Genomic DNA, 26,928 nt, shown 5'->3' with positions numbered 1-26,928 from the left:
CGCGCGAGCCGGGCGCTGAGCCCAGTCCGGCGGCCCGCGGCGCGAGCGCGGCTCGGGCCCCTCCGGCGCAGGCTGCGGGCGCGTGTTCGCCTCCCGGCTCCCCCTAGAGTTGCTGCGTCTGCACGTGAATTGGCCGCGCCGCTGCCTTGACACCCCCCGTCCCCGACTCGCAGCAGGCCGAAGTGCCCGGCAGACACGGCAAGCGGGGCGGACCAGCGGCCTTCCCCTGAAGAGAGGGGCCGGGGACCAGCAGCTCCCCCCCCCACCCCTGTCACAGCCACAGCGGGGCCTGGAAACGCCTGTTCCTGGGTTGCCCACCTGGTGCATCCACCTGTGCCAAGTCCGTGCAGCGAGCGCCCCCCGCCCCTGCCTGCAGCAGAGCAGAAATCATGGATCTCCTGGGCTCGTACACGGGGGAGGCGGCACAACCCCAGCTAAGGAGCAAGGGAAGGAATAGAGATAGACACGAGGATGCAAAACATGGGACATGAGACTCAGTGCCCGGTGAAAGCTAGGGTACTGCAGCAGTCATATCAGCAACAGGGACCTGCTGCTTCTACAATGAACTGCAGGCCATACTTGAAAGGGACCCATTCCTCCCCAGGACCTTGAGTGTGAGGCTCTGCATAGAGACAGGGGGTCTAGCCAGCCACCCGAAGAAACTTGCAGGATTGGTATGTTAAGCCAGCGGTTCTCAAACTTTAGCAACGTAAGGACCCCCATTTTGATTTACAAAATTTCAGGAACCCCCAATCCCTCCTGCTCAGCTCCTGCCCCACCACATTCCCTGAGACCATGCCCCTGCCCTGCCCCCTTCCCTGCAGCCATGCCCCCTCCCTCCATCACCTGCTCTCCCCCACCCTCACCAGGCTGGGGCAGAGGGTTGGGGTGCAGGCGCTGGGCTGGGAGTTTGAGTGCGGGAGGGGATGCAGGAGGGAATTTGGGTGCTGGAGGGGGGTCAGGGGTAGGGTGGAGCAGGGGCTCTGGGTTGGGGTGTGGGAGGGGGTGGCACTTGCCTCGGGCAGCTCCCAAAAGTGACCAGTACATCTCTGGCGGCAAATCCTAGGCGGCGGGTTAAGGGGTCTCCGCCCGCTGCACCTGCAGCTCCCATTGGCCGCAGTTCCTGGCCAATGGGAGCTGTGGAGTTGGTGCTCGGGCTAGGGGCAGTGCGTGAAGACCCCCTGCCCCCCTAGCCGCTGGGACGTGGTGTGCGAACTGTGACTGCTCCTCGCCCTCCCTCTCAGCTGTTCCCCGGTGTTAAAGAGGTGTTGGGAGGAAGGGGGAGGAGTTGATCGAGGGGCCCACGGACCCCAGTTTGAGAAATGCTGCCTTAGGCAGCAGTAGTGTGCTTAACACTGAATGTGGAGATTGTGTGGATGTTGCCTGGTACAGATGTCTCAATGTTTTAGTGCTGACTTCAGGTCATCATATTTTGGAGCATAAGTAGCAGCCAAATTATTTGAAGACACAAAACCATGACACCCATTCCATGTTGTATATTAATGTTTATTGAATCACTCATGTAAGAATTCTCTCTTTATTAAAATCATTTGGGTTCTAAACTGATTATTTACAGACATAACCTCTTGTATCACCAATAGATTCCTACATCTCACAATAGTATCTACAGTTATTACACTATGTAACAACATTCATATTTTCAAGCTTTTTATATTAATTATTAATTCCAATTTGTTGAGAAAGAGAGCATGCTGGGAGCTCCAAGAACTGAAAAAGAAGGGGTAGGATGTCGACGTGGGGCTGGCCAGGCCACAACTAGAAAATACAAAATTGTCAGTCAAGAGAGGACGTGTATGTACAGCCCTCCCACCGCCAAAGAGGCAGAAAAAACCAAGCAAATGCACCTGGTGTCCTGAAAACCCAGAGAAATCAGCCCAGGGAGAAAGGCACCAAAAAGTGACATCTAACGGGAACCAGGGATCAGATTGAGGCAGCACATGGTGCTTCACTGAACCAGATCCCATCAGTTTCTGCAGAATTTAGGCTTTCATTCTACATTTTTAAGCGCTTATGGTTGTAAAGAAAAACTTCTGAATGTGACCCCCAAACCTGTGGCCGGCTTGAATCTGAAGCTGGAGAGACAAACTGTAGGGTCTCATCATGTAAGGTGCCAGGAACCCCTATTCATCACAAAGGGCGGGGGGGTTAACTGAAATCTATTGATGACCATTTATATCTCAACACTGATTACCATTTCAGTTTCCCCTCCCCTATTCTGACAGCTGAAAGCTAACTTCTCCTCCTCCTCCCCCAGGCAAAAATCACTTCATATCTGAGAGAGAGGCTCTAAGGTCTGTCAAAAAGTTATGTTTCATGGCAAGAAATTAATAAAACAAATGTAAAGAGCTATCTCTGTGTCCCGCAGAGACAGAGACTAGGAGTATGCAGCAGGAGGGCATGACCAGCTCCTTTAGAAGCTATGTCCTGTAGGAACATGGTACATGTCCAAAGGCGATCTAAGGAAATACAAATCCCTGGGGCTTTTGACACAGCAACCATGGAGATAGGAAGGCTAGATGGAACCTCCCAGAGATAATTAGGAATCTACCCCCCCTCCTCCCCCAAACAGGAATTCTTATTAAAGACTTTTGTATAAGCATTAATGAAACCTCACCCTGTTGAGGTAATGGACTCTACCATGTGGGAGAGGCATGAATGGAGAGATCAGAAGGGGCATGTCTGAACCTGCAAACTGACCAAGTCACAGGGACGTTAAAAAGTGGATCCAGGATACAGTAAGAGGGAGTTGGTATCTGACAGTGTGATGGTGACAGATTGGAGAAGAAATGTATGCTATCAACTTTTCTGTTTTCACTGTGACTAAGCTGAGATGGGTCAATCTGGAGATGTTAAGCAGTTTATTTTCTTTTGACACCATTTTTGCAGTGTTTTTAAATGACTCTTCTTTTTGTTAATATTATTGTTATATGGGTAAATCACATGCACGCCCCTGGAGAAACAAGAAATCTGTTATCTCCACGGAGAGGTACTGAATGGTACCGACACCCACCTTAGTCCTGGCCAAGGTACACAGACAAAGGCGTACGCTCCTTGACCTGTGTTGCCATCATGCTCTGGCAGGCAAATTCAAGGGGAGAAGCTGATGGATCAACTAGGAGCCAACAGTTGGCGGGCAGAGGTTGGTCACAGAGACCAGCACATGACTTCAGGTTAATGTAAATCCTGGATAAACAAGAGAATTCCTCTCCTCTCAAATTGACTGGCAGGACTTTGTGAGAGCGCAGAGAAAAGATTTTCCAAAATGTGGGAGAGGCAAAGGCACTGCTGGGCCACAAACAGCGGAGGAAAGTATGCCAGCTCTTGGTGTCTGGTTGGAAAAGTTATAGACAGATGCCAAAAGAGTTTTGAATCTCATGCTCCCCAACTCTGGGAGGTTTGCTTGGCACTGCACAGATGGGATCATCACTCTTACCCATCCATCCTCCCTCCCACGTTTGTTTCACCTGCCTATTAAGTTTTGCCTGAACCTAGGCTTGTAAATTCTCTGGGGCCGGGGCTGTTTTTTATTGTGTGACTGCACATGGCTCAGCCCAACAAGGCTCTCATCTGGCTGGTGCCTCCAGGTAACACAAACAACAACCGAGACACCATATTTCTCTACTGGAGTCTAGCCGTCTCCATGTGATCAGCAGTTCCAGGCAAAAGGAGTGGATTGGCAGTCGAAGTTGTGCTCTGTACATGGTCTGTTTGAGCTACGCAGGGCTGGTGTCATTCAGCACGGGAGCTATTCCTGGCTCCACAGACGGGGACAAGTGGGTAAGAGGAAACCAAAGACACTCCCCCACGTGCTCAGTTCGGGAGACATGGCTGGGGGAATGAAAGAGAGAAATCTCTCCCCTCTGAGCAGCAAGGAAGCAAGCATTACCTCAAGTCCTGCTTAGGTGCGGAGGGAGGGGAACTCCTTTAGTCCTCTCTGAGAGGATGGAACCAAACTCAGGACAAGGTTGGGAGGGTCTAGGGCACAGCCTGAGTTTGGTTCCATTCAATTTGGAAAGAGGGACCCCTGCCAGAGGGGCTGGTCAATTTATAGAGCATGGTCGCTGTTTGGTCCCCTCTCCTGGTGCTCATCCATTGGGGTGCCTGGGCGCTTGGTTCCTTTGCTCTGCTCTTTTGGGGGCTGTGGCGACAGTTCAGGATTTCCACTAAGATTTTAAGTGGGCAGGAGGTCACTAAATTGGAGCCACACAGGAGAATTTGAGAAGACATTCAGCTTCAGGGGAGTATTTGGAGTTTCATTATAGGCCGAGATAAAGGTGAGGAAGGTATATCTGGCTGTGAGATTGAGCCTTGAACCATTTCAGCTTAGTGGGAAACTTGGGGAAAAGCCAATTGTTATTGTGAAACTCCAGATGTTTCTGAAAAAGTCAGAAGCCCCCGATCCGCCCAGTGGGGCAGAGACTAGGCAGAAGCAGTTTGACACGGGCAGTGCTTAGCCCAGGGAGTTTGTGATGATGACAATGTTCAAGGAGATGCTCATCCAAGTGAAGAATTGTCTCAGAAAAACAAAATTAACATTCCCCTTGAGCATGTGAATACTTTGTAATTTTGAGGGTATTTACAGATCAAGTTCAGAGTACCAAAATGGCTACAAGCCAGAGAAAGGAAATAGGTACAAGGCCTTCACTGTGCTTTCCAAGTGGCAGGACAGCATCTGACCACAGAGAACCAGAGGGCCAGACATACATCTAGGTTAGAGGCACTTCAGTAAGTTCACCTTGCCCTCTCCCCAAGCCATGCTAAATTCAGTCCAGGGGAAAGGGAGTATGGCTCCATAGATGTCAGTAGCATGGTGCCTGCTTACACTAGGACTAGGTTGAGCCTACTGGGTCAACATTTGGAACTGGTGAGCACGTTAGTCTCATTAGCATGAGTCGCAGACAAGCAGTGAGGAAGACTAGAATCCTGGGACCAAGTGACTTTTCTCATCTCCCCTCCAGTCTATTTCTCATCCCTACATTCAGTATTTCAGGGTGCCAGGCGCAACCCCTCCAGTGCGCTGATGGCCATGCTGTGGGAGATGCTCCTCAGTTCAGGCATGGAACTGGTGGGCTACACTGCAGGGGGTTGTTTCTAGGGCTGTATGCTGGAGGAGTACACTCTGGTCCCTAGGGATTGGCCCAGGTGTGGTAAACTCTCTAACAGGCTACATCAGTCCTAATGCCCCAGCTAGTTCCATGAGGGCTCAGGAAGCTCACACACTCACTGTCCAGCACTACCATGACTGCAGTAGCCTGGGCTATTGCCATCATAGTAGTGGTGGTTATACAATGTTCAGGGTAGCAGGCACAGCACTAGTCTCTCCCATCCCTGGTGCTAGTACCAAAATGAGGCTAGAGGCTCACATGAAGCCATGTATGGTCTTTAGCTTTGTTCTGAAGCTCTTGTGTTATCCAGCTCCTTGGCAATATTGTTTGGAAACTTGGCACATTCACAACGTGTGGGAAGAAGGTGCCTGGTCTCTCTCTCTCACACTGTGGTTTGTAGAAACTCCCAGAGTTTAAAGTACATTCTTAAAAAGGAAAAAAAAATCTGTAAAAAAATATTCTCTGAGATGTAAGGACATTTGTACTTTGCATTTTCTTGGCCACCTCCTCCTGTGTCACATGCCAGCTCCCCAGAGTGTCTGGTTCCAAAGGCAGTGGGACACCTTGTGTGTAGTTATGAAGTTCCAATGAGCAGCACTATCCACCTCTGTTCAGCTACCCAAGAGCATCACAGTCTGTTTGTCTGGGTCACAAATCAGTAACTTTGTTCTCCACAGCAGCTGCGATCTGCTGCAGTCGGTATCCCAGCTGCATCTTCTGGGCTGTCGGGTCTTCTTCCAAGGCTGTGATGATCTGCAACAAGACTCAGAGCTCACTGGCAACCTCCTTTGTGCACAGAATACTATTAGCAGCAGATTCTCCTGGCTGAGGGCAAGCCTCAACTCTGTTGCAGCTATGGGTATTGGGATCCACAGTGACAGTATGTCTCAGAGGGACCCCCTGCAGCCTTGTCATCCCAGTGGTAGTCCCCTCTGGGCACCCTATGTTTTCCTCTGTGCTATCACCCACTCCTCTCCCGCAAACAATGCTCATCCCTTTTATTGTTTTTTTTTTTTAAATAATTTTGTTTACCTACAGAAAAAAGTTATGCAAAAACCAAGGGGGGGTGCCAAAGGCAAAAAATCTTCATTTTAAAACAGCCAATAAAAACTGCTAAGTAATAATAGAGTAGTCACTTGACAGATCATTTCCTCTGTTGTTTGTAGTGTTACTGTAGCCATGCTGGTCCCAGCATATTAGGGTGAGGTAACATCTTTTATTGGGCCAATTTCTGATTGGTGAGAGAGACAAGCTTTCATACTTAAGCTCACCAAACAGAAGTTGGTCCAATAAAAGATATTACCTCACCCACCTTGTCTAACATCATTTCCTTAACAGTTAGACACATGGAAATGCATACTTCTTACACTGAAAATGTAAGAAAGTCATTATTCTCATTAAGTACAAAGAAATGCATGTTTCATTACAGCAAAACAGCCTTAACTCTTCCCCAAAGTAGATAATATTCTTTTATCAGTAATCTCAAATAACACAAAGCCCTCTGAGAAAGAAACAAAAATTAAATATGTAAACATTAAACAGTCTCAAATGTAAGTCCTCATGCATAATTTTCACCATACAAATCTATATTGTACACTTTACCTATTAAAATACACATAACAATATCAAGAAACTGCAATCTCAAATACTTCTATTGTTAATTAATAAATATTTTAACTGATCATATTTCCCTTTTAAGCTATGCCTTAAACTAAAATATTTAGATACCAAAAAAAAAAAATCAAGATAACAAAAACACATCAATATTGACAATCCCTGGGTGAGAGTGAAGGCTCTTTTGTTGTGACAAAATATACATTTCTTCCTATTTGATGAGGTCAATTAATCTGGCCTAGATTTTTAAATGTGTTTAGGCATTGCTGCACTCAGCACTGCACCACCTGATTTAGGAGTCTAAACCTCATTTTCAAAAGGGATTTAGACTCTAAGTATCTAAAGCATGTTTGAAAGTGAGATTTGAGCACTTCAGTCACCAAGTGTTGCAACACTGAGCGCAGTATTGCCTAGATACCTTTAAAAATATGGGCCTATGTACTATGAGGGCAGTGGAATATTTATGATGTCCTTAACTATTAATTTCTTTAATTTCTTTGTTCACAAATCCAACAGGAGACAGGACTAGATGAACCTATGAAGGGCAAGCATAAGATAACGGCGGAGAGGGATGTGTCTGAAATCGCCCACTGAGGTAAGCCAACCAGTAAGCCAGAGCTGCACTCACCTGGTCATAGTACTTGTTGATGTATTTGTAGAGTTCATGCAGAGCCACCACGGAATTGAGTTCACCTGAGTAATTCTATGGTAATATAACAAACATATAATTAGCCAAAATCTCTGGGCAACACCAAGACAATTGTTCACCCAAGTTCTGCTGCCCTGGGAGCTCAGTGGGTAAAGCTCCAGAAAGCCTCTAAAGCCAGCTTGGGAGCAAGGGCAAAGGGATTTAGAGAAAAACCTAGAAAGTAATAGTGGCACGCATGGATCACATTTAAGGGGAAAGGGAGCAGAGACCCAGTTGCTCCTGCACTCAGAAGCTTTAGCTACACTGGTCTTTTTCCCCCTAAAACTTTCCACTGGTGCTAGCAATGGTGTTGGGGCTAGCACAGACAAGACACCAGCAGCCACTGTTTTTTAACCGCCATGTGGTCTAGACCTCCTGTGAGCCAAGTCATGATGCAGTGGTTAAAATGTCTGGCCCCTGCCAACACTAACACTGGAATTCTAGTGGGATATTCTAGGGAAAAAGGCTAATGCAGACCCTGTGTCAGGGAGGCAGACTGCCCACCCTGTGGGACCCAATGGAAAATGCACTGATTTCTGAAATAAGTTGCTTTATTTACCCTTGACAGCTCAGCCAGGGCAGAGTTCATTTCTTGGTCACTGGCGGAGATGGTCTGGCGAATGTCCGCATAGTACCTACGCAATGGGAACGCATGGGCAGTTAATGTGGTATCTGCTCCTCTGCTGCCTCCTCCCCCTGCCAAACAACCCAGCTGTCCCCACCTGCTCACTCAGACTTTACCTTTCTACCATCTGCTTGTAGCGAGGAATGTCCCGGGCATAGAGCAGCTTGTTGATTGGCGAGTCCTTTAAAGGCCAGAAACAGATTGACAGGTTACAGAAACCAAGACCAGGGAGAGGAGACACAAACGCTGGGTTCCCACGGGGGCAGGCAGCCTCTGTCCCTTCTCTACTCTCACAGAGGTGGACAGAACCTGTCCCTTCCCTACAAGATGTGCAGAGAAGAGGCAATCCCCTCCCGCAACAGGGGCAGGGAGGCCCTGCCCCAGGCTCCAGGTACCCACAAGGGTTGCCAGTTATGCAAACATTTCTCAACATGAGCACAGACTAGGGACCATTCCCTGCCACCTCCAGAGTGGGGAGTTCAAAATCTCACTGTGCTGCACACACTGGCTGCTTCACTTCACCTCCATGCTTACCCGCCCCAGCTTGTGGTCAGCAATAGTACAGGAATCCATGAAGGTCTGGGCAATGACCAGGAGCACAGCATCTACATTGTCCGATGTCTGCACATCAAACACAAACTGTGGATTTTTGATTATGTTGATCCAGAACCTGAGGGGCAGGCTGCAAAGAGGAAAGATGAGGAGAGGCAGGGATGAGTATCATGCCCTCAAAGAAGATACTACCCCTGCTTATTGCAAAGCACTTCAACATCATCATGGAGTTCCCAATTCAGCTAGAACAGAAAGGTTCCCAAGCCACTGACAACTGGCCACAGAGATTAAATCTAATGGAAGACCCAGCGGCCAGTGCTGTGCATTCAGAAAAAGGCACAGATGAGCCTCTCAGAAAGCAGAATCCCTTTTGCTGTGAGAAGTTTAACTTTTATCACATCACATTCCCAGAAAAGCCATCCTGATAGGCTTGTCTCAAACCCAGAGTCTATGGACAGCCACATGCACATCAAAAGCTGCAGGCTGAGATCTGGAGCTGTGAGGGTTAATAAGGCCATTCTGCAAATCAGGAAACCCCATCTTACTGTACTGCTGAGTCACTAATCTCCTCTTTTACAAACACATCTCAAGATAGATCTAGGGTTGTGGTTCTCCAACTTTCCTAGTGCAGACCACATCTTTACAGAGATACTGTCTCTTGAGCACCTTCCCCATCTCACTCACCACCACTTAATGCCCTTCCTCGCATGCAGGGCAGTACGCCTGAATTTATAGCTGTCTTTAGTGCACTAAGTGCTTTGTCCTCTGAAGGAGAAATTACTTACCTGTTCAGTAACTTAAGTTCAACATATTTTGTCCCTATGAGTGCTCCACTGTAAGATTTGCACACCCTTGTGCGCTCAATTGAAGAGTTTAGTTAGCAGAGTCTGTGCCTGCCTGTGATAGCCCTGTATTGAGAAGGGCTATCAAGGTGAACTGAGCCCGGATCGAATGACCAGTCACTCCCGGAGTAGGATCCACCTCGGGAGCTTCATAGCAAGCTAGCATACACCCGGATACCCACACACAGTCTCTGAGTTGAGCTCAGCTGGCCTCTCTTCCTGTTAGCAAAGGAACCTGAAAGGCTTAGTTCTGCCAAGGTAAGTGCTTGCCTTACATCCAGAGTATGGAGACTAACTTTTTCCCTCAAAGAACGAAGCTTTGGGTAAAAAACACGAAGTCGAATGTCCTGATTGACATGAAACTCTGAGGAGACCTTAGGCACGAAGAGAAGAAATATATCACCGTACGTGCAATGTGCCCAGTCATTTGATGGCATCATCATCAGCCAGGTGGAGATCTGGTAGCCCACCATCAAAATAAGTCAGTGAGCACTCATCAAAGATATACAACAGAGTCTGATGTTTACCACAGCTGCATCGTGGGTCATTAAAAAAAAACATTTAAAGAGATTGCAGCGAATCACTGGCTGCACAGTTGCCCTGTCCTGTTCAAAACCAGTTCAGTGATGACCACAGATGCCTTGGCAGAAGAGAGGATGAAGGCATAGGATCACCTTACCATTGTAGAATTTAGTGATGACGGGGGAGGTGAGATCAGCAATCCCCTAGCTTGCCCATCATTCTGCCCGACGTGATGGCTACCATAAACGATGTTTTGAACAAGTAGCAGAGGAATGAATACGTAGCCATAGACTCAAAACGGAAGTTCCTTAAAGTGTTGTGAGAGAATTTGATGTGCACCTGTCACAATCTTTCACTGACAGCATATACCACCAAAGAGCTGAGAGAAACAAACTAAGCCTAAAACGACAAAGAAGCTACAAAAGCAGTGGGCACTACTCTGAACTGTCTCGAGACAAAGGTGGCTGAGAAGGAACTGGAGTGGTAGCGAGTTTGCGCCTCCCTATATATGCTCACAACAGAGCGCGAGGATGTCTAGTGTCCAGGTGTGGACCTATAGACACTGCTAACTAAAATCTCCAATCGACAGTGCATGGGTGCACTCATCCTACAGTAGAGCACCCATAGGGACATATACTCAAAGAAGAACAAAGGTAATTTCACACACACTACTCTGCATTTCACCTCCTCCAATCCATCTCTCTCTTTCTCTCCAATGGAAATAGGAGCTGCCAGCACCATGTCACCACCAGCAAGTACTCCAGGGACCACAGTTTGGGATTCTATGCTCTAGGGAAGTGTCAGGCTGCAACTTTGGCTCCATACCTATTTGTCTTCCAGATATGAATGGTCTCAGGATCCAGGATTCCATGATGCATTGCTTGGTCATCTAACAGGTCAAAGAAATATTTGACAGCCAGAGGGACAGGGCGGCTGGTGCTGAGGATTACCTGGAACAAGTCATCCACAAACTTCTGCAGGGTCCCCTGTGGACAAGCCAAACAAAGATAATGCAAAATGAATAGGAAGAATGTAAACAAATATTTTAGCGCCTGGGTAGGGAAAAGGTTTTCATAGAATCCATGGCCAGAAGTGATCATTGTGATCACCTAGTCTGACCTCCTGTATAACATAGGCCAGAGAACTTCCTCAACGTAATTCCTAGAGCAGATTTTATGGAAAAAAATCCAATCTTAATTTAAAAATTGCCAGTGATAGAGAATCCACTACAAGCCTTGGTAAACTGTTCCAATGGTTAATCGCCCTCATGGTTAAAAATGTACACTTTTCAGTCTAGTTTCACCTTCCAGCCATTGGATTGTGTTAGACCTTTCTCTGATAGACTGAAGAGCCTAATATCACATATTTGTTCCCCATGTAAGTACTTATAGACTGTAATCAAGACGCCTTCTCTTTGTTAAGCCAAATAGACTCAAGGAGCTCAATCTATCACTATAAGGCATGTTTTCTAATTATTTCATCATTTTTGTGGCTCTTCACTGAATCCTCTCCAATTTATCCACAGACTTCTTGAATTCTGGGCACTAGAACTGGACACAGTATTTCAGCAGCAGTCACACCAGTGACAAATATAGATGTAAAATAACCTCTCTTCTCCTACTCAAAATTCCCGTTTATGCATCCCAGGATCACATTAACCCTTTTGGCCACAGCGTTGCACTGGGAGCTCAGGTTCAGCTGATTATCCATCATGACCCCAAATCTTTTTCAGAGTCACTGTGTCCCAGGATAGTCCCCCATCTTATGAGTATGGCTCACATTCTTCGTTCCTTCACGTATATATTTACATTTAGCCACATTAAAATGCATGTCATTTGCTTAAGCACAGCTTACCAACCAATCCAGATCACTCTGAATCAGTGACCTGTCCTCATGATTTACCATTCCCCAATTTTTTCGGTAACCTGAAAACCTCATCAGTAATGATTTTATGTTTTCTTCTAGGTCACCGATAAAAATTTTAAATAGCGTAGGGCCAAGAACTGATTCCTGCAGGATCCACTGGAAATACACCTACTCAATGACGATTCTCTATTTACAATTACATTTGGTGGCCTAAGAGCTAGCCATCTGTTAATCCATTTAATGTGTGCCATGTTAATTTTATATCTTTCTAGTTCCCCCCCAACCAATCAAAATGTTATATGGTACCAAGTCTAACACTGTTACCTTTATCAACCAAACTTGTAATCTTATTAAAAAAAATCAGATTTGTTTAAAAGGATCTATTTTCCATAAACTCATCTTGATTGGCATTAATTATATTACCCTCCTTCAATACTTTCTTAATCTAGTCCTGTATCAGCAGCTCCATTTTCTTTCCTGGGAGCAACGTCAGACAGGCAGGCCTATAATTACCTGGGTCATCCCTTTTGCTCTTTTTAAATACTGACATTCTTCCAGTCTTCTGGAACTTTCCCGGTGTTCCAAGTCTTACTGAAAAAAAATCAACACTACCAGTCCATCGAGCTCCTCAGACACCTCTTTTAAAACCCTTGGATGCAAGTTATCTGGACCTACTCATTTAAATGTGTAATTTTAATAGAAAAAAGAAGAACAGGAGTACTTGTGGCACCTTAGAGACTAACAAATTTATTAGAGCATAAGCTTTCGTGGACTACAGCCCACTTCTTCGGATGCATAAGTGGGCTGTAGTCCACGAAAGCTTATGCTCTAATAAATTTGTTAGTCTCTAAGGTGCCACAAGTACTCCTGTTCTTCTTTTTGCGGATACAGACTAACACGGCTGTTACTCTGAAACTTTTAATTTTAATAGCTGTTCTTTAACATCCTCCTGAGATACTTGTGGAATAGAAAGTGTTATCATATGATATGACATCATCTGTTTTTTCCCCCAATACAGAACAAAAATATTTTATTGAACACTGCTTCCTTTTCTGGATTACTAGTCATAATTCTACCATTTCCATCTAGTAATACCATTGTTATGATTCTTTTTGTTCCTAATATACTTAAAAAACTCCTTACTGTCCTTAACTCTGCTGGCCATAGATTTTTCCTCATGTCCCTTTGCTTCTCTTGTCAGTTTTCTACAAGTCCCAGCTTTTGATTTATATTCATTACTATCAATTTCCCCTTTCTTCCATTTGCTATATATTATTGTTTAATTTTTTTATAGCTGCCTTCACTTCCCCTCTAAACCTAGTCAATTCTTTAACTAGTACAGGCTTCTTCCTTGACTGTGGCTTTTGAGCATCTAGTAAAGTCTTCTTAAGCAATTCCCAATTATTCCCATTTTTCTGATTAAATTCTTCCATCCCAATTGATTTGGCTCAATTGTTTTCAGTTCATTGCAGGTCACTTCCCTTCATTCAGAAGTAGCCCTCCCATCAAATCAGAACCAGATTATATGCAAGGGGAATATTAAACTTGATCCTCAAATGGCTGGGAAACCAGAGGAAGTGTCTGAGGGTGGGTAAAGTGAGCAGAACCATGATAGGAAGAAATCAGAGATGGCCCATAACAAAAGTAACCAGCAAGATGGTGCAGTCCACAGGGCCGGTGCAACCCATTAGGCGACGGCTACAATTTGGGGGGCAGCGACCGTGGCGGTATTTCGGTGGCGGCACCTTCCGCCGCCTCTGTGGGGGGCGGTATTTCGGGATGGGACCTTCCACCACCTAGGGCGGCAGAAAAGCTGGCGGCGCTCCTGACAGTCCACATGCTGAAGCCTGCTCATAGGTCAAGCTGAATAAGGAGGGGAAAGGGTCCTTTTTCAGATGCAACGAGGAGAGGATTTTCCATACTATGGTCTGAGTGAAATCCAGACTGAACTCAGTAAAGACGACTGTTATTGGGGAAAGGATGAGGGAGGGGGAAAAAAAATCAGGATTCTTTGCTGAGCATGTCTTTATTTCTGTAAGCTAAGAACAAGGAAACACAACCTTCCACAACTGGGTGCACGAGAGGAAGGGTGGACTTGTGTTTAAGGCACTGGACAGACTCAAGAGATTATTTTCCCAGCCATGTCACAGAATCCCTGTGCAAGACACTAGTCTCACTGTCTCATGTAGCCAATGATTTTAGTTTATTGTTCATTTATTCTGCGATGTTACGATTAACTAAAATATCATATATAATCATTGTATGCCAAATAGATTTAAATTGTAGAATTATAGAAATATAAGATTGATCAGTAGTCAGAAGGGATAATTATGTATTAGGTATCTAAGTAAGTAGGGCTGAAATGTAAGGCCTACAGGGTGAGGCCTGTGAGATTTTAGCTTAGCCATACTAGGCCATAGGCTTAAGAAATGCTTGACATAAATAAGTGACCAAAGAATGACCCTGTGCCACAAGATTATAGGAAAAGATGTACCAATGGTGCGAAAAATTAACAGTAAGAGTAATTTTTTTGCTTACAAGATACCTGGTAGTCACATTTTTCTAACACATGCCCTAACTGCAGGTACACTATGTGCATAAATGCTAATGAGATATAGTCAAAATCACATTATAAAAAAGAGGGTGCCCAGATTAGGAAAATTAAGATTCCTAGAGGAAACTCCAGCAGGAACCATCCCTCTACTGCTGATCAATTAGCAAGGCAGCCATCAGAACTTAAGAATATCATTAAGAATGCGAGTATGATAGCCACCAGAGCTGAACCCACGGTAGAGTAATACTGCATTACAAAATTCACTTTAAATGAAATAAAAAAGGCTACACTCAGTTCCCATCTACAAAGAATGGTCACTTACCTTCAATGAGAGGCTGTTGTCCACATGGATCCCACTGTAGGTACGCATGTGCCCCATGAATTGGAGATCAGAATATTTGAACAGAAGTGTCTGTTCAACTATGCCTGCACCATTCGTGTCCTCGTGCCCCGGTCTCCCACCCGAGGCCATAAAGGGCAGAGCAGCTACAACCATCACTCAGTTCTGTCACTAATTCAGAATGGCAGGAAAAAAGGCTAGCAAAAAGCAGGGCTGGAGGGTGGGCCTTGGGATCTGGGAGGATGACATGTCAAAGCAGTCAGATAAGTAACTGTTTTCAGTTCAAGTACACGTCCATGTGGATCTCTTCCTAGGTGACTGATGAGCAGTGGCCCATCTGGAAGGTGACACTGAGGCGTCCAAACTGACACTGACTGACCCTTGACTGTGATGCTACCTAACAAATCTGGCATCTCATCTTGCCCCAGGTCAAGGGCATAGTGGTTAACAGCAGCACGGGGCTGACTCCATGTAGCTGCCTTGTTGGGTTCAGATAGCTGAAGAAGGCAGAAGAGGCAGCCTGTGTTCTACTGGAATGAGCTCTGATGTTTGAAGGGTAGCAGCCAGGTGATAGATGATTGAAATACACCGGGTAATCCACGGAGGTATTCTCTGGGAGATGGCCTGCCCCTGAGAGGCACCAGAGATGGCAACAAGACAAGGAGTCTGTCTGAAGGGCTTTGTCCTTTTCCGATAACAGAACAAGGCTCGTGAAACATCCCAGGTGTGAAGTTAGTTTGTCCCTGGAGAGGAATGGGGTTTGGGAAAGAAAGCAGGAGATTAACAGATTCATTTCAGAGGAGGTCTGACAACTTTAGGAAAAACTGGGAATGATGTGTCACCACTGCCTTCTGGAATGTTGAGTAAGGAGGGTCAGCCATGAGCAATGCAAATTCACTGACCCGTCTGGCTGATGTTATGGTGAGCAAAAAGGCAGTCCTGAGAGTAAGGTGCTATAAAGAGCACACAGAGAGAGGCTCAAAGGAGGCTCCATGGGGCTTGTAAAGACAATATTAAGATCCCAGGTCAGAGGGGGTTCTCTGACTGGTGGATAAGCAAGTAGAAATCTAGATACTGTGGGATACAGAAAAAAAAAAAAAAAAGAACATGACTACATGGGTGAGGGGTATGCTGAGATTGCTGCAAGATGGACTTCGAATGAGCTGAACAAGCATCCAGAGTGTTTCAAAAATGCAGAATATAAATCGAGGATTTTAGGTACCGAGGCTTTCAATGGTTCATAGTTGTGTTGGGCTACCCAAAATTAAAAATCCTTTCCATTTAAAGGAGTAAGTCTTCCTCATGGAGAACTTTCTTCTTTGCAGTAGGATATCTTGTAGCGCAATCTCTGTCAGTAGCACTCAGACAGCCTGGATATTGGCTGATTGATACAATGATTTGTTATCTGGTTGAAGTATCTGACCTTGGTTTTGTGATACTAGGGTGAAGCTCTATAGAGCTCCACTCATGGTTGGCAATGGATTTTCTCTAAATCATTGCTGGCTCCTGGAAGATGAAGAGCTATTGGGGTTATCCTGTGTTGTTGACATTTCTTTTCATCCCACAACATCTTTACAGGCATGGGGAGCAGTATAGTGTCACAATTCATTCTTGTCCATGGCTTGTTCCTCCATTAAGCCCAGCATCGTCACATCCCTATGTATGGTGTCCCTCCATCTAGTTGGTGGTTGGCCTCTAGTTTGGATTGACCTTGGTTGGGTTTGCATTATCATCTTTGGCATCCTGTCATGTTTTTCTTCTGCAGTTTCTTTACCATCATCTCTTTTTGATTGCAGCCAATCCCATACCCTGATTTCACATCCTACTCTCCTAATTTCTTCATGTGTCTTTAAATCATTCCACTTTAAACCTGCTCATCTTTTGAAGAACTCTCCTCTCCACTACATCCAGCCTTCTGATGTCTGTTTAATTTAATACAGCTGCTTCCAGACCATAAGGTAATACTGTTAGTATACTGGTGTGATAAATTTTCACTGGGGTACCAAAAGTAGTGATTTTAGAAGGATAAAGGAGTTTGAGGCGCAAGTGGTGTTCTCGTCCATCCTCCCTGTGCAAGGAAAAGGCCTGGGTAGAGACCATCAAATCGTGGAAGTCAACGAATGGCTACGCAGGTGGTTACGGAGAGAAGGCTTTGGATTCTTCGACCATGGGATGGTGTTCCAAGAAGGAGAAGTGCTAGGCAGAGACGGGCTCCACCTAACGAAGAGAGGGAAGAGCATCTTCGCCAGGAGGCTGGCTAACCTAGCGAGGAGGGGTTTAAACTAGGTTCACTGGGGGAAGGAGACCAAAGCCCTGAGGTAAGTGGGGAAATGGGATCCTGGGAGGAAGCACAAGCAGGAGAGCGCAAGAGGGGAGGACTCCTGTCTCATACTGAGAAAGAGGGACGATGGAGGAGTTATCTTAAGTGCCTATACACAAATTCAAGAAGCCTGGGAAACAAGCAGGGAGAACTGGAAGTCCTGGCACAGTCAGGGAACTATGATGCGATGGGAATAACAGAGACTTGGTGGGATAACTCACATGACTGGAGTACTATCATGGATGGATATAAACTGTTCAGGAAGGACAGGCAGGGCAGAAAAGGTGGGGGAGTTGCGTTGTATGTAAGAGAGGAGTATAACTGCTCAGAGCTCTGGTATGAAACTGCAGAAAAACCTGAGAGTCTCTGGATAAAGTTGAGAAGTGTGAGCAACAAGGGTGATGTCGTGGTTGGAGTCTGCTATAGACCACCAGACCAGGGGGATGAGGTGGACGAGGCTTTCTTCTGGCAACTAGCAGAAGTTGCTAGATCGCAGGCCCTGGTTCTCATGGGAGACTTTAATCACCCTGATATCTGCTGGGAGAGCAATACAGCAGTGCACAGACAATCCAGGAAGTTTTTGGAAAGTGTAGGGGACAATTTCCTGGTGCAAGTGCTGGAGGAACCAACTAGAGGCAGAGCTTTTCTTGACCTGCTGCTCACAAACAGGGAAGAATTAGTAGGGGAAGCAAAAGTGGACGGGAACCTGGGAGGCAGTGACCATGAGATGGTCGAGTTCAGGATCCTAACACAAGGAAGAAAGGAGAGCAGCAGAATATGGACCCTGGACTTCAGAAAAGCAGACTTTGACTCCCTCAGGGAACAGATGGGCAGGATCCCCTGGAAGAATAACATGAAGGGCAAAGGGGTCCAGGAGAGCTGGCTGTATTTTAAAGAATCCTTATTGCGGTTGCAGGAACAAACCATCCCGATGTGAGAAAGAATAGTAAATATGGCAGGCGACCAGCTTGGCTAAACAGTGAAATCCTTGCTGATCTTAAACACAAAAAAAGAAGCTCACAAGAAGTGGAAGATTGGACAGATGACCAGGGAGGAGTATAAAAATATTGCTCAGGCATGCAGGAGTGAAATCAGGAAGGCCAAATCACACTTGGAGTTGCAGCTAGCAAGGGATGTTAAGAGTAACAAGAAGGGTTTCTTCAGGTATGTTATCAACAAGAAGAAAGTCAAGGAAAGTGTGGGCCCCTTACTGAATGAGAGAGGCAACCTAGTGACCGAGGATGTGGAAAAAACTAATGTACTCAATGATTTTTTTTGCCTCTGTCTTCACGAACAAGGTCAGCTCCCAGACTGCTGCACTGGGCAGCACAGTATGGGGAGAAGGTGACCAGCCCTCTGTGGAGAAAGAAGTGGTTCGGGACTTGTCAAGGCTGCTTCCCCACTCTGAACTTTAGGGTACAAATGTGGGGGCCTGCATGAAAACTGCTAAGCTTAACTACCAGCTTAGATCTGGTCCGCTGCCACCATTCCCAAGTGGATTCCCTTCCCTGGGAAGCCTTGAGAAACTCTTCACCAATTCCCTGGAGAATACAGATCCAAACCCCTTGGATCTTAAAACAAGGAGAAATTAACCATTCCCCTCCTTCCTCCCACCAACTCCTGGTGGATCAAGATCCAAACCCCTTGGATCTTAAAACAAGGAGAAATCAATCAGGTTCTTAAAAAGAAGGCTTTTAATTAAAGAAAAAAGGTAAAAATCATCTCTGTAAAATCAGTATGGAAAATAACTTTACAGGGTAATCAAAGTTAAAGAGCTCAGAGGACCCCCCTCTAGCCTCAGGTTCAAAGTACAGCAAACAGAGATAAACACTCTAGTAAAAGGTACATTTACAAGTTGAGAAAACAAAGGAAAACTAACACGCCTTGCCTGGCTATTTACTTACAAGTTTGAAATAGGAGAGACTTGTTTAGAAAGATGTGGAGAACCTGGATTGATGTCTGGTCCCTCTCAGTCCCAAGAGCGAACGACTTCCCAAACAAAGAGCACAAAGAAAAGCCCCCCCCCCAAGATTTGAAAGTATCTTGTCCCCTTATTGGTCCTTTGGGTCAGGTGTCAGCCAGGTTACCCGAGCTTCTTAACCCTTTACAGGTAAAAGGATTTTGGAGTCTCTGGCCAGGAGGGATTTTATAGTACTGTACACAGGAGAGCTGTTACCCCTCCCTTTTATAGTTATGACAGGACTATTTAGAAAAACTGGACGTGCACAAGTCCATGGGGCCGGATGCGCTGCATCCGAGGGTGCTAAAGGAGTTGGCGGATGAGATTGCAGAGCCATTGGCCATTATCTTTGAAAACTCATGGTGATCGGGGGAGGTCCCAGATGACTGGAAAAAAGCTAATGTCGTGCCCACCTTTAAAAAAAGGGAAGAAGGAGGATCTGGGGAACTACAGGCCAGTCAGCCTCACCTCAGTCCCTGGAAAAATCATGGAGCAGGTCCTCAAGGAATCAATTATGAAACACTTAGAGGAGAGGAAAGTGATCAGGAACAGTCAGCATGGATTCACCAAGGGCAAGTCATGCCTGACTAACCTAATTGCCTTCTATGATGAGATAACTGGCTCTGTGGATGAGGGGAAAGCAGTGGATGTGTTATTCCTTGACTTTAGCAAAGCTTTTGATACGGTCTCCCACAGTATTCTTGCCAGCAAGTTAAAGAAGTATGGGCTGGATGAATGGACTGTAAGGTGGATAGAAAGCTGGCTAGATCATCGGGCTCAACGGGTAGTGATCAATGGCTCCATGTCTAGTTGGCAGCCGGTTTCAAGCGGAGTGCCCCAGGGGTCGGTCTTGGGGCTGGTTTTGTTTAATATCTTTATTAATGATCTGGAAGATGGTGTGGACTGCACTGTCAGCAAGTTTGCAGATGACACTAAACTAGGAGGCGTGGTAGATACACTAGAGGGTAGGGATCGGATACAGAGGAACCTAGACAAATTAGAGGATTGGGCCAAAAGAAACCTGATGAGATTCAACAAGGACAAGTGCAGAGTCCTGCACTTAGGACGAAAAAATCCCATGCACTGCTACAGACTAGGGACCGAATGGCTAGGTAGCAGTTCTGCAGAAAAGGACCTAGGGGTCACAGTGGACGAGAAGCTGGATATGAGTCAACAGTGTGCTCTTGATGCCAAGAAGGCAAACGGCATTTTGGGCTGTATAAGTAGGAGCATTGCCAGTAGATCGAGGAACGTGATCGTTCCCCTTCATTCGACATTGGTGAGGCCTCATCTGGAGTAGTGTGTCCAGTTTTGGGCCCCACACTACAAGAAGGATGTGGAAAAATTGGAAAGAGTTCAGCAGAGGGCAACAAAAATGATTAGGGGTCTGGAGCACATGACTTATGAGGAGAGGCTGAGGGAACTGGGATTCTTTAGTCTCCAGAAGAGAAGAATGAGGGGGGATTTGATAGCAGCCTTCAACTACCTGAAGGGGAGTTCCAAAGAGGATGGAGCTCGGCTGTTCTCAGTGGTACCAGATGACAAAACAAGGAGCAATGGTCTCAAGTTGCAGTGGGGGAGGTCTAGGTTGGATATTAGGAAACACTATTTCACTAGGAGGGTGTTGAAGCACTGGAATGGGTTACCTAGGGAGGTGGTGGAATCTCCTTCCTTAGAGGTTTTTAAGGTCAGGCTTGACAAAGCCCTGGCTGGGATGATTTAGTTGGGAATTGGTCCTGCTTTGAGCAGGGGGTTGGACTAGATGACCTCCTGAGGTCCCTTCCAACCCTGATATTCTATGATTCTAGTCATCCATAATTCTGTCAGTTTCTGTGCAGTACCTGTGGCTAAGGCACATCTCCTTTTAACCTCATCTTTGATGGAATCCATCAGCACTGATCAAGCTTCCTAGGTACACATAAGATTCCACTTGTTCTACAACTTCACCACTGCTGCATTTCAAAGACTTAATCTGTTGTCCCCTTCTCCAAGGTGCAGCTACTTTATCTCTTTGAGATTTAATGTAAACCCAACTATTGTTGACACCCGGTCCATAAACCAGTTGTGGGCAACCTGCAGCCCGCACGCAGCCTGTCAGGGTAATCTGCTGGCGGGTCACCAGACAGTTTGTTTACATTTGCACAGCCACCCGCAGCTCCCAGTGGCTGGGAACATTAAACTGCAGCTGGGAGCTGCGGGCGGCCGTGCAAATGTAAACAAACTGTCTGGCGGTCCACCAGCAGATTACCCTGACAGGCTGGGTGCAGCCCACGGGCCACAGGTTGCCCACCACTGCCATAAACTGATTGCCTCCTGTCACGCAGGAATGATGAATGGGCAAGTCCTGGCTTGTTTGCATAGTACACTGTAGATGTGTTGTCTGAAAATCTGCATGGTGGAATTGTGTAAAACAGGACGGAATGCTACAGAAGCTAACAAGTTCACTTGCAATTTTAGAACGTTTAGATGCAGGTTCATGCCTTTTTGGGACCAAGTTCTGTGTATCTGGAGTTGGTCCAGATGCATCTGTGATCAGCATCAAGGTGTGGAGAAAGGTACCCCTTTCTGAAAGTTCTTGGGGGCCTGACCATCAATTCAATGTCAATTGGATGTAAATTGGAAGCATGATGTGCTCGTTCTTTTGATGTCTCATGGAATGATACACTATTCTCAGCCAGCCGAGCAATGGATGTGGGTGAATTCACCATGAGACCCAGCTCTCTGAATGGCAAAGGACATAGTTTAGGGCTGTGGTGACTTCCTAATGGGACCTGCCTTTGATCAGCCAGTCGTCTAGGTATGGATAGACATGAACGCATTGTCTCCTCAGAGGTGCCAACACCACAGCTAGGCATTTTGTGAAGACACTTTGAGGTGGAGAGACTGAATGGCAGCACCTTGTGCTGGTAGTGATTGGCCCCACGCAGATACTTCCTGTGGACTGGATTGATCACAACAGGGAAATATGAGTCTTGGAGATCAGAAGCAATGAACCAGTTTTGAGCTTGAGAGAAGGGATGATGGAGGCAAGCATTGCCACCCTGAATGTGAGATGGCGTCTGCATTTGTTCTGTCTTCTTGGGTCTAGGATGGGATGAAGACCCCCCACCCCCTTTTTTACTTCAAGATAAGGAAATATCAAGAATAGAACCTCTTCCTCTGAACTCCAGAGATGCCTCCTCTTTGGCTCCTAGGTGAAACAGAGAAGCCACATACATCTTTGGCTTTTTTGAGACGAATCCCTGAAAAGGGATGTGGGGCAAGCCTGAAATTGGATGGAATAGTCATCGGAGACAACAGACAGAAGAGTTATCAGAATCTATGCCTAATGGAAGAACGTAAGCCAGCATCCAAAACATAGGGTGTGGGGATGGCTCCTGAGTGGTTCAAGTGCGGCTCTTCACCCCAACAATAAATGCATCTAGATCCACAAGAGGGTCCATGAGGGCAAGCTCATCTTTTATTTCCTTGCTGAGGCCAAAACAGAACTGGCGTAGCTGGGCCAGCTCATTCCAAGCCATATCTGCCACCAGACATCAGAAGCAAGCTGCATACGTTTCAGCTGACCCTGAGGCCTGACAGACTCCCTGTAGGGCCACCTCTGCATTGTGAGTTCAGCATGGGTAGGGTTACCATATCTAATAAATAAAAAAGAGGACCCTCCACGGGCCCTGGCCCCGCCCATTTCCCCACCCTAGCCCCGCCCATCTCCGCCCCTTCCCTGCCCCAACTCCGCCCCTCCCACTCCCAGCCACGGGGAAAGGGCTGCCCCAGCGCTACCGGCTTCACGGTTTGCTGGGCAGCCCCCAGACCCTGCGCCCCTGGCTGGCGCTTCCCCAGCGCAGCTGGAGCCTGGGAGGGGAAGCGCTCAGCCGGGGGCGCAGGGTCTGGAGGCTGCCCGGCAAACCGTGAAGCCGGTAGCGCTCGGGCTTTGGGCAGCCCCTATGCCTCCGGACCCTGCGCCCCCAGCTGGGCACTTCCCCTCCCGGGCTCTGGCGGCGCAGGGTCTGGAGGCACGGAGGCTGCCCGAAGCCGGTAGTGCTCGGGCAGCCCGGCTTTTAAACAGAGCCGAAGAGGAGCAGAGTCTCCAGCTGCGGCGGCTCTGCTCCTCCCCAACTCTTCGGCTCTGTTTAAGAGCCGGGCTGCCCGAGCGCTACCGGCTTCGGGCAGCCCCCGTGCCTCCAGACCCTGCGCCCCCAGCCGGGCACTTCCCCTCCCGGGCTCCGGCGGCGCAGGGTCCGGAGGCACGGGGGCTGCCCGAAGCCGGTAGCGCTCGGGCAGCCCGGCTCTTAAACAGAGCCGCAGAGTCGGGGAGGAGCAGAGCCGCCATTTTCCCGGACATGTTCGGCTTTTTGGCAATTCCCCCCGGACGGGGGTTTGACTGCCGAAAAGCCGGACATGTCCGGGAAAAAGAGGACGAATGGTAACCCTAAGCGTGGGTCATCAAAGGTTGTCACAAAGGCCCTCAGGAAAGCATCCCAATTGGCCAGTATGCCACCTTTTCCTGATCCATCAGGCAGGCATTGGGCCATAGCAGGAAATGGAGCCTGCACTGGCTCATAAAACCATGAAACTGCTAGGGGTACCATCGCAGCACTCTGGTAGCAATACCGTGGGTTTGGGTTCTGAAGGCAACATGGGCCATGGGGCTGTGGGAGATGTTCCCGCTTGCAGTCCTGTGGTCTGTTCTTGCAGCGAGCGGTTTTCTGCCTGAAGCTAGTCCACTGTGGCCAGTAAGGCTTGGTTTTTCTGCCTGTAGACCAGTGATCTGCTCCTGGAGGCTCAGTGTCTCCATGGGCCCTGCGGTGCTGTACTTGTGGGCTCCATACCTTTTCTGGTAGGATAAGCCTATGAGGAGACCAAAGTGGTCTGAGCAAACTGTAATGCCCAGTGGCCGAGATGGGCTGGGGTCAGTCCAGAGCAGTAGTCAGGAGCTGCTGAGACAGCTTCCTCTTCCTGTTAAGGCTTTTATATAGTACAGATACCAATAAGAGTGTTGCCTGTCCATTCCCTCAGGGGCCTGGATCCTTTAGGCCTTTTGCATCAAGGCTGTTGGGCAGTGGCGCTGATTCAGTGCATTGCCATGGCACAGCAGCTAAGGCTGGTACTGAAGAACCTGGCGGGCTGGATTCAATACTGGGGTCCTGACGATTGTTTGAGGAGTTATAGCTTCAGAGGGGTCCCGAGTCTTCCTCATTCTTGTGGAGAATGAAAAACACAGCGAGCTGCAACCTAGCACATGGCTCTCATCAAGACAAAAAACATACAGTGGCTGTGGCCATCTGGGAGTGGAATGAGACCATTGCAGGATGGACATGGTTTGAAGTTCAAGGGCTCTGAATCTGGCATTTTGGCCCACACAGAGGCACAGAGGACCAAGGGACAAATCAAATTTAGCTTTTGGGTTTTTTATATGTCTAGAATAAAATAAAATAGGGGGGAATTTTAAAGAGAGTTAACCATAACTACCTAATTTTTTGCAGCTGAAGCTAAGGGCAGCAGGCAAATGCCGCTCATTCCATCTTGTTGCCGCAGGGGGTAAGAGGGACTGAATGACGATTGCAACTGCCCTGCCTTTTATGCTGTTGGAGGTGAGGTGCACAAGCATGTGCATGGTGCAGGCATGACCCAATGGACATTGATGTTCAAAGGATTCTGATCTCACATGTATGGGGCACATCCACCTAAAGTGGGATTCACACGGACACATACTTGAACACGAGAATAACAACATTTCTCTCCTCTAGAAGATTGTTGGAAGACTAACTCCCTGAGCATATGTAACTTAAGATATTATGGTGCTGGAGTTACGGGGAAGTCAACAAATAAATACATCAGTAATCTGGGCAACACATTTCCTCATGTGCAGTGCTGCACAGCTGGCAAAACACACCCTGGGGCTTGAGGGTTTAGCACCAGAGCACCAAACCTTGGCCATTGTTTAGCTAAATAGCCATGACCTAGTTTAGCTAATCCAACACTATGTTCTTTCCTACCTTCATAGAGAGGAGACGTGTCAAATAAATTTCAGGAATGGCCTTGGCTCGCTCCCGATCCCGTAAGCTTCCTCGCCTGTGTTTGGGGAGCTCTGGCTCTTCAGTTGGTTTTACTAGGTGCCAAAGTTTTATTCCACCCTCATCTGCATCCTCCAGCATCGGCGTTTCTGAAACATAAATACTACTGAAATCTCTAGGCTCCCCTCAGAGACTGGCCACGTTGCTCGGAGCCACTTGCTGCCCTTACAAGAAAAAACAAGATTTCTCTGCACTAAGGGAACATTCAGCAAGATAGAGATTGTGCCCAGGCCCTAGGTTTATTAACTGGTGGGCTTATTAGCTATGGATTGCACCCCGCCCCTGCGGTTAGCAACTAGAAGATTCCAGCTCAAGCTGGACTCTCCTTGCTGGCCCTTCTTCCCTGTTTTTAGGGGCCTCTGGCTCCCAGACACTTACAGAAGCCCCCAGTGCTGACAGTTTGGATATCCTGTCAATGCTAATAGTGAGGAAGGCCCAACTCACCCAGTAGCTATTGGGGGTTACCATAAAGCTAGGTCTATTGCCTGGGAGAACAAAGTCCTAGCTTGCCAGCTGATGGGCTCTGTGAAACTATTTTATGAGGCCTTAAGCATCAGACTCACTCTCTCCAGGGATGTAATCCTGATTCTCCCTGGGGATATGTTTGGTCAGACGTGGGACCAGAGCTACAGTTGCTCCATCAGGCACCTGTGTACAAGCAGAACTCGGGTTAACAATATTCTGCACATTTCTCCTTCTCAGTGTGACAGACAGGCTTTATAAAGTTAAACAGCCCACCCATGAGGAAGAATGGTCTCCTGGTTAGAAGAGGGGACTAGGACTCAGGACCCAGGGTTCCATTCCTGGCTCTGCTACTGACTCACTCTGTGAGCTTGGTAAAGTTTCTTCAACACTTAATGCCTCAGTTTCCCCGTCTGTGAAAAGGGCTGTGAGGTGCTTTGAGGCAAGGTAAGGGCAAGGTATTTTAAACATTATTTTTCATTCCCAGCAGCCTGATCCCAGCTCTGGAGACCACCATCTGCTATACTGGGCATGTAGCCCTTATATTGACTTCAGCCAGTAAGCCTGTCTCATGCTGACAGAAGAGGTACACAATTGCAGGTCTGCAACATGGTGTATCAACAATGACAGCAGTGAGATACAGTCTAGTGCAACCCAACTTCTACAACCTTAAATAAAAGAAGATACTGTGAAAGAAGGGGGCGAGCAGTATAGAGGGAGAGTGACGGCAGATACTGCGGTGAAGGGTGCATTTGACAGAGGCTAAAGAAGAAGTGGAAGATAATGGTCCATTCTGGCCTTAGAATCAATTACACAGAATGAAGTGCTGAACAGCACTGCTGCTGTTTCCTTGCCCCACAAATTTTCCAAGTACCCAGAAAGGGACCCATTTGTCTAACCGTTTTTCCTCACATCCCCACAATCCTTGTGTGACTGTTGCTTGGTTCTTTGATGGTGACAAATCTATGGTAGGAGTAGGAAGAGATGCACAAAATTTGCTTTCAATTGTGAGTGAAGGCAGGATTTGAGTCTCAATTTCCAGAGTCAAAGGACTCGGGCGCTAACCAACAGATTCACCAAGCCTGCCCTGATTAAAGCATCTCCAGAAATTAGCTTAGGGATATATATTCAAACATCAGACACCCGTTTGCCTCCCCAGCATCCATGCTTCAGGTTGTCAGAGGTGGAGATGCAGAGAACAGAGGAGGTTACACTGACTGAACAGCGGTTCCTGTGTCAGGAGCAAGTCAGAGGCTTCGCCACATCACAGGTGGGGCTAGAAAGGTTCTTTAAATGGGATCAGGCAGGAATCAGATCTAGAGGTGGAGTGTACACCTGAAATTGAAGGTCACTGAGAAGGGGAAGGGAAGAAGGATACTCAGT

At 47.1% G+C, this 26,928-nt stretch overlaps 1 protein-coding gene and 1 long non-coding RNA gene across 7 annotated transcripts in view; one reads left to right on the top strand and one right to left on the bottom strand.

Moving 5' to 3' along the window:
* The first annotated feature begins 119 nt into the window (after positions 1–119).
* Positions 120–26,927, top strand: LOC128840289 (uncharacterized). Its single transcript, XR_008445630.1, has 3 exons — positions 120–674; positions 7,257–7,335; positions 26,033–26,927. It is a non-coding gene; the product is annotated as an uncharacterized LOC128840289 (long non-coding RNA).
* The window catches only part of PLXNB1 (plexin B1), a 220,053-nt gene continuing 194,610 nt past the window's right edge, over positions 1,486–26,928 (bottom strand). For all 6 annotated transcript variants that reach the window (XM_054034114.1, XM_054034116.1, XM_054034117.1 and 3 more), the window contains 8 exons: positions 25,647–25,731; positions 25,006–25,172; positions 10,795–10,955; positions 8,588–8,735; positions 8,170–8,234; positions 7,988–8,063; positions 7,369–7,443; positions 1,486–5,879 (listed from right to left, as the gene is read on the bottom strand). In XM_054034114.1, coding sequence (XP_053890089.1) covers positions 5,775–5,879; positions 7,369–7,443; positions 7,988–8,063; positions 8,170–8,234; positions 8,588–8,735; positions 10,795–10,955; positions 25,006–25,172; positions 25,647–25,731 — 882 coding nt within the window. In that variant the 3' untranslated portion in view covers positions 1,486–5,774. The remainder of the gene's footprint in view (positions 5,880–7,368; positions 7,444–7,987; positions 8,064–8,169; positions 8,235–8,587; positions 8,736–10,794; positions 10,956–25,005; positions 25,173–25,646; positions 25,732–26,928) is intronic.

Source organism: Malaclemys terrapin, chromosome 7 (genome assembly GCF_027887155.1).
Source record: "Malaclemys terrapin pileata isolate rMalTer1 chromosome 7, rMalTer1.hap1, whole genome shotgun sequence".
NCBI lineage: Eukaryota > Metazoa > Chordata > Testudines > Emydidae > Malaclemys > Malaclemys terrapin.
The sequence above is the reverse complement of the archived record's forward strand: the minus strand, read 5'-3'. Positions and strand labels throughout refer to the sequence as shown.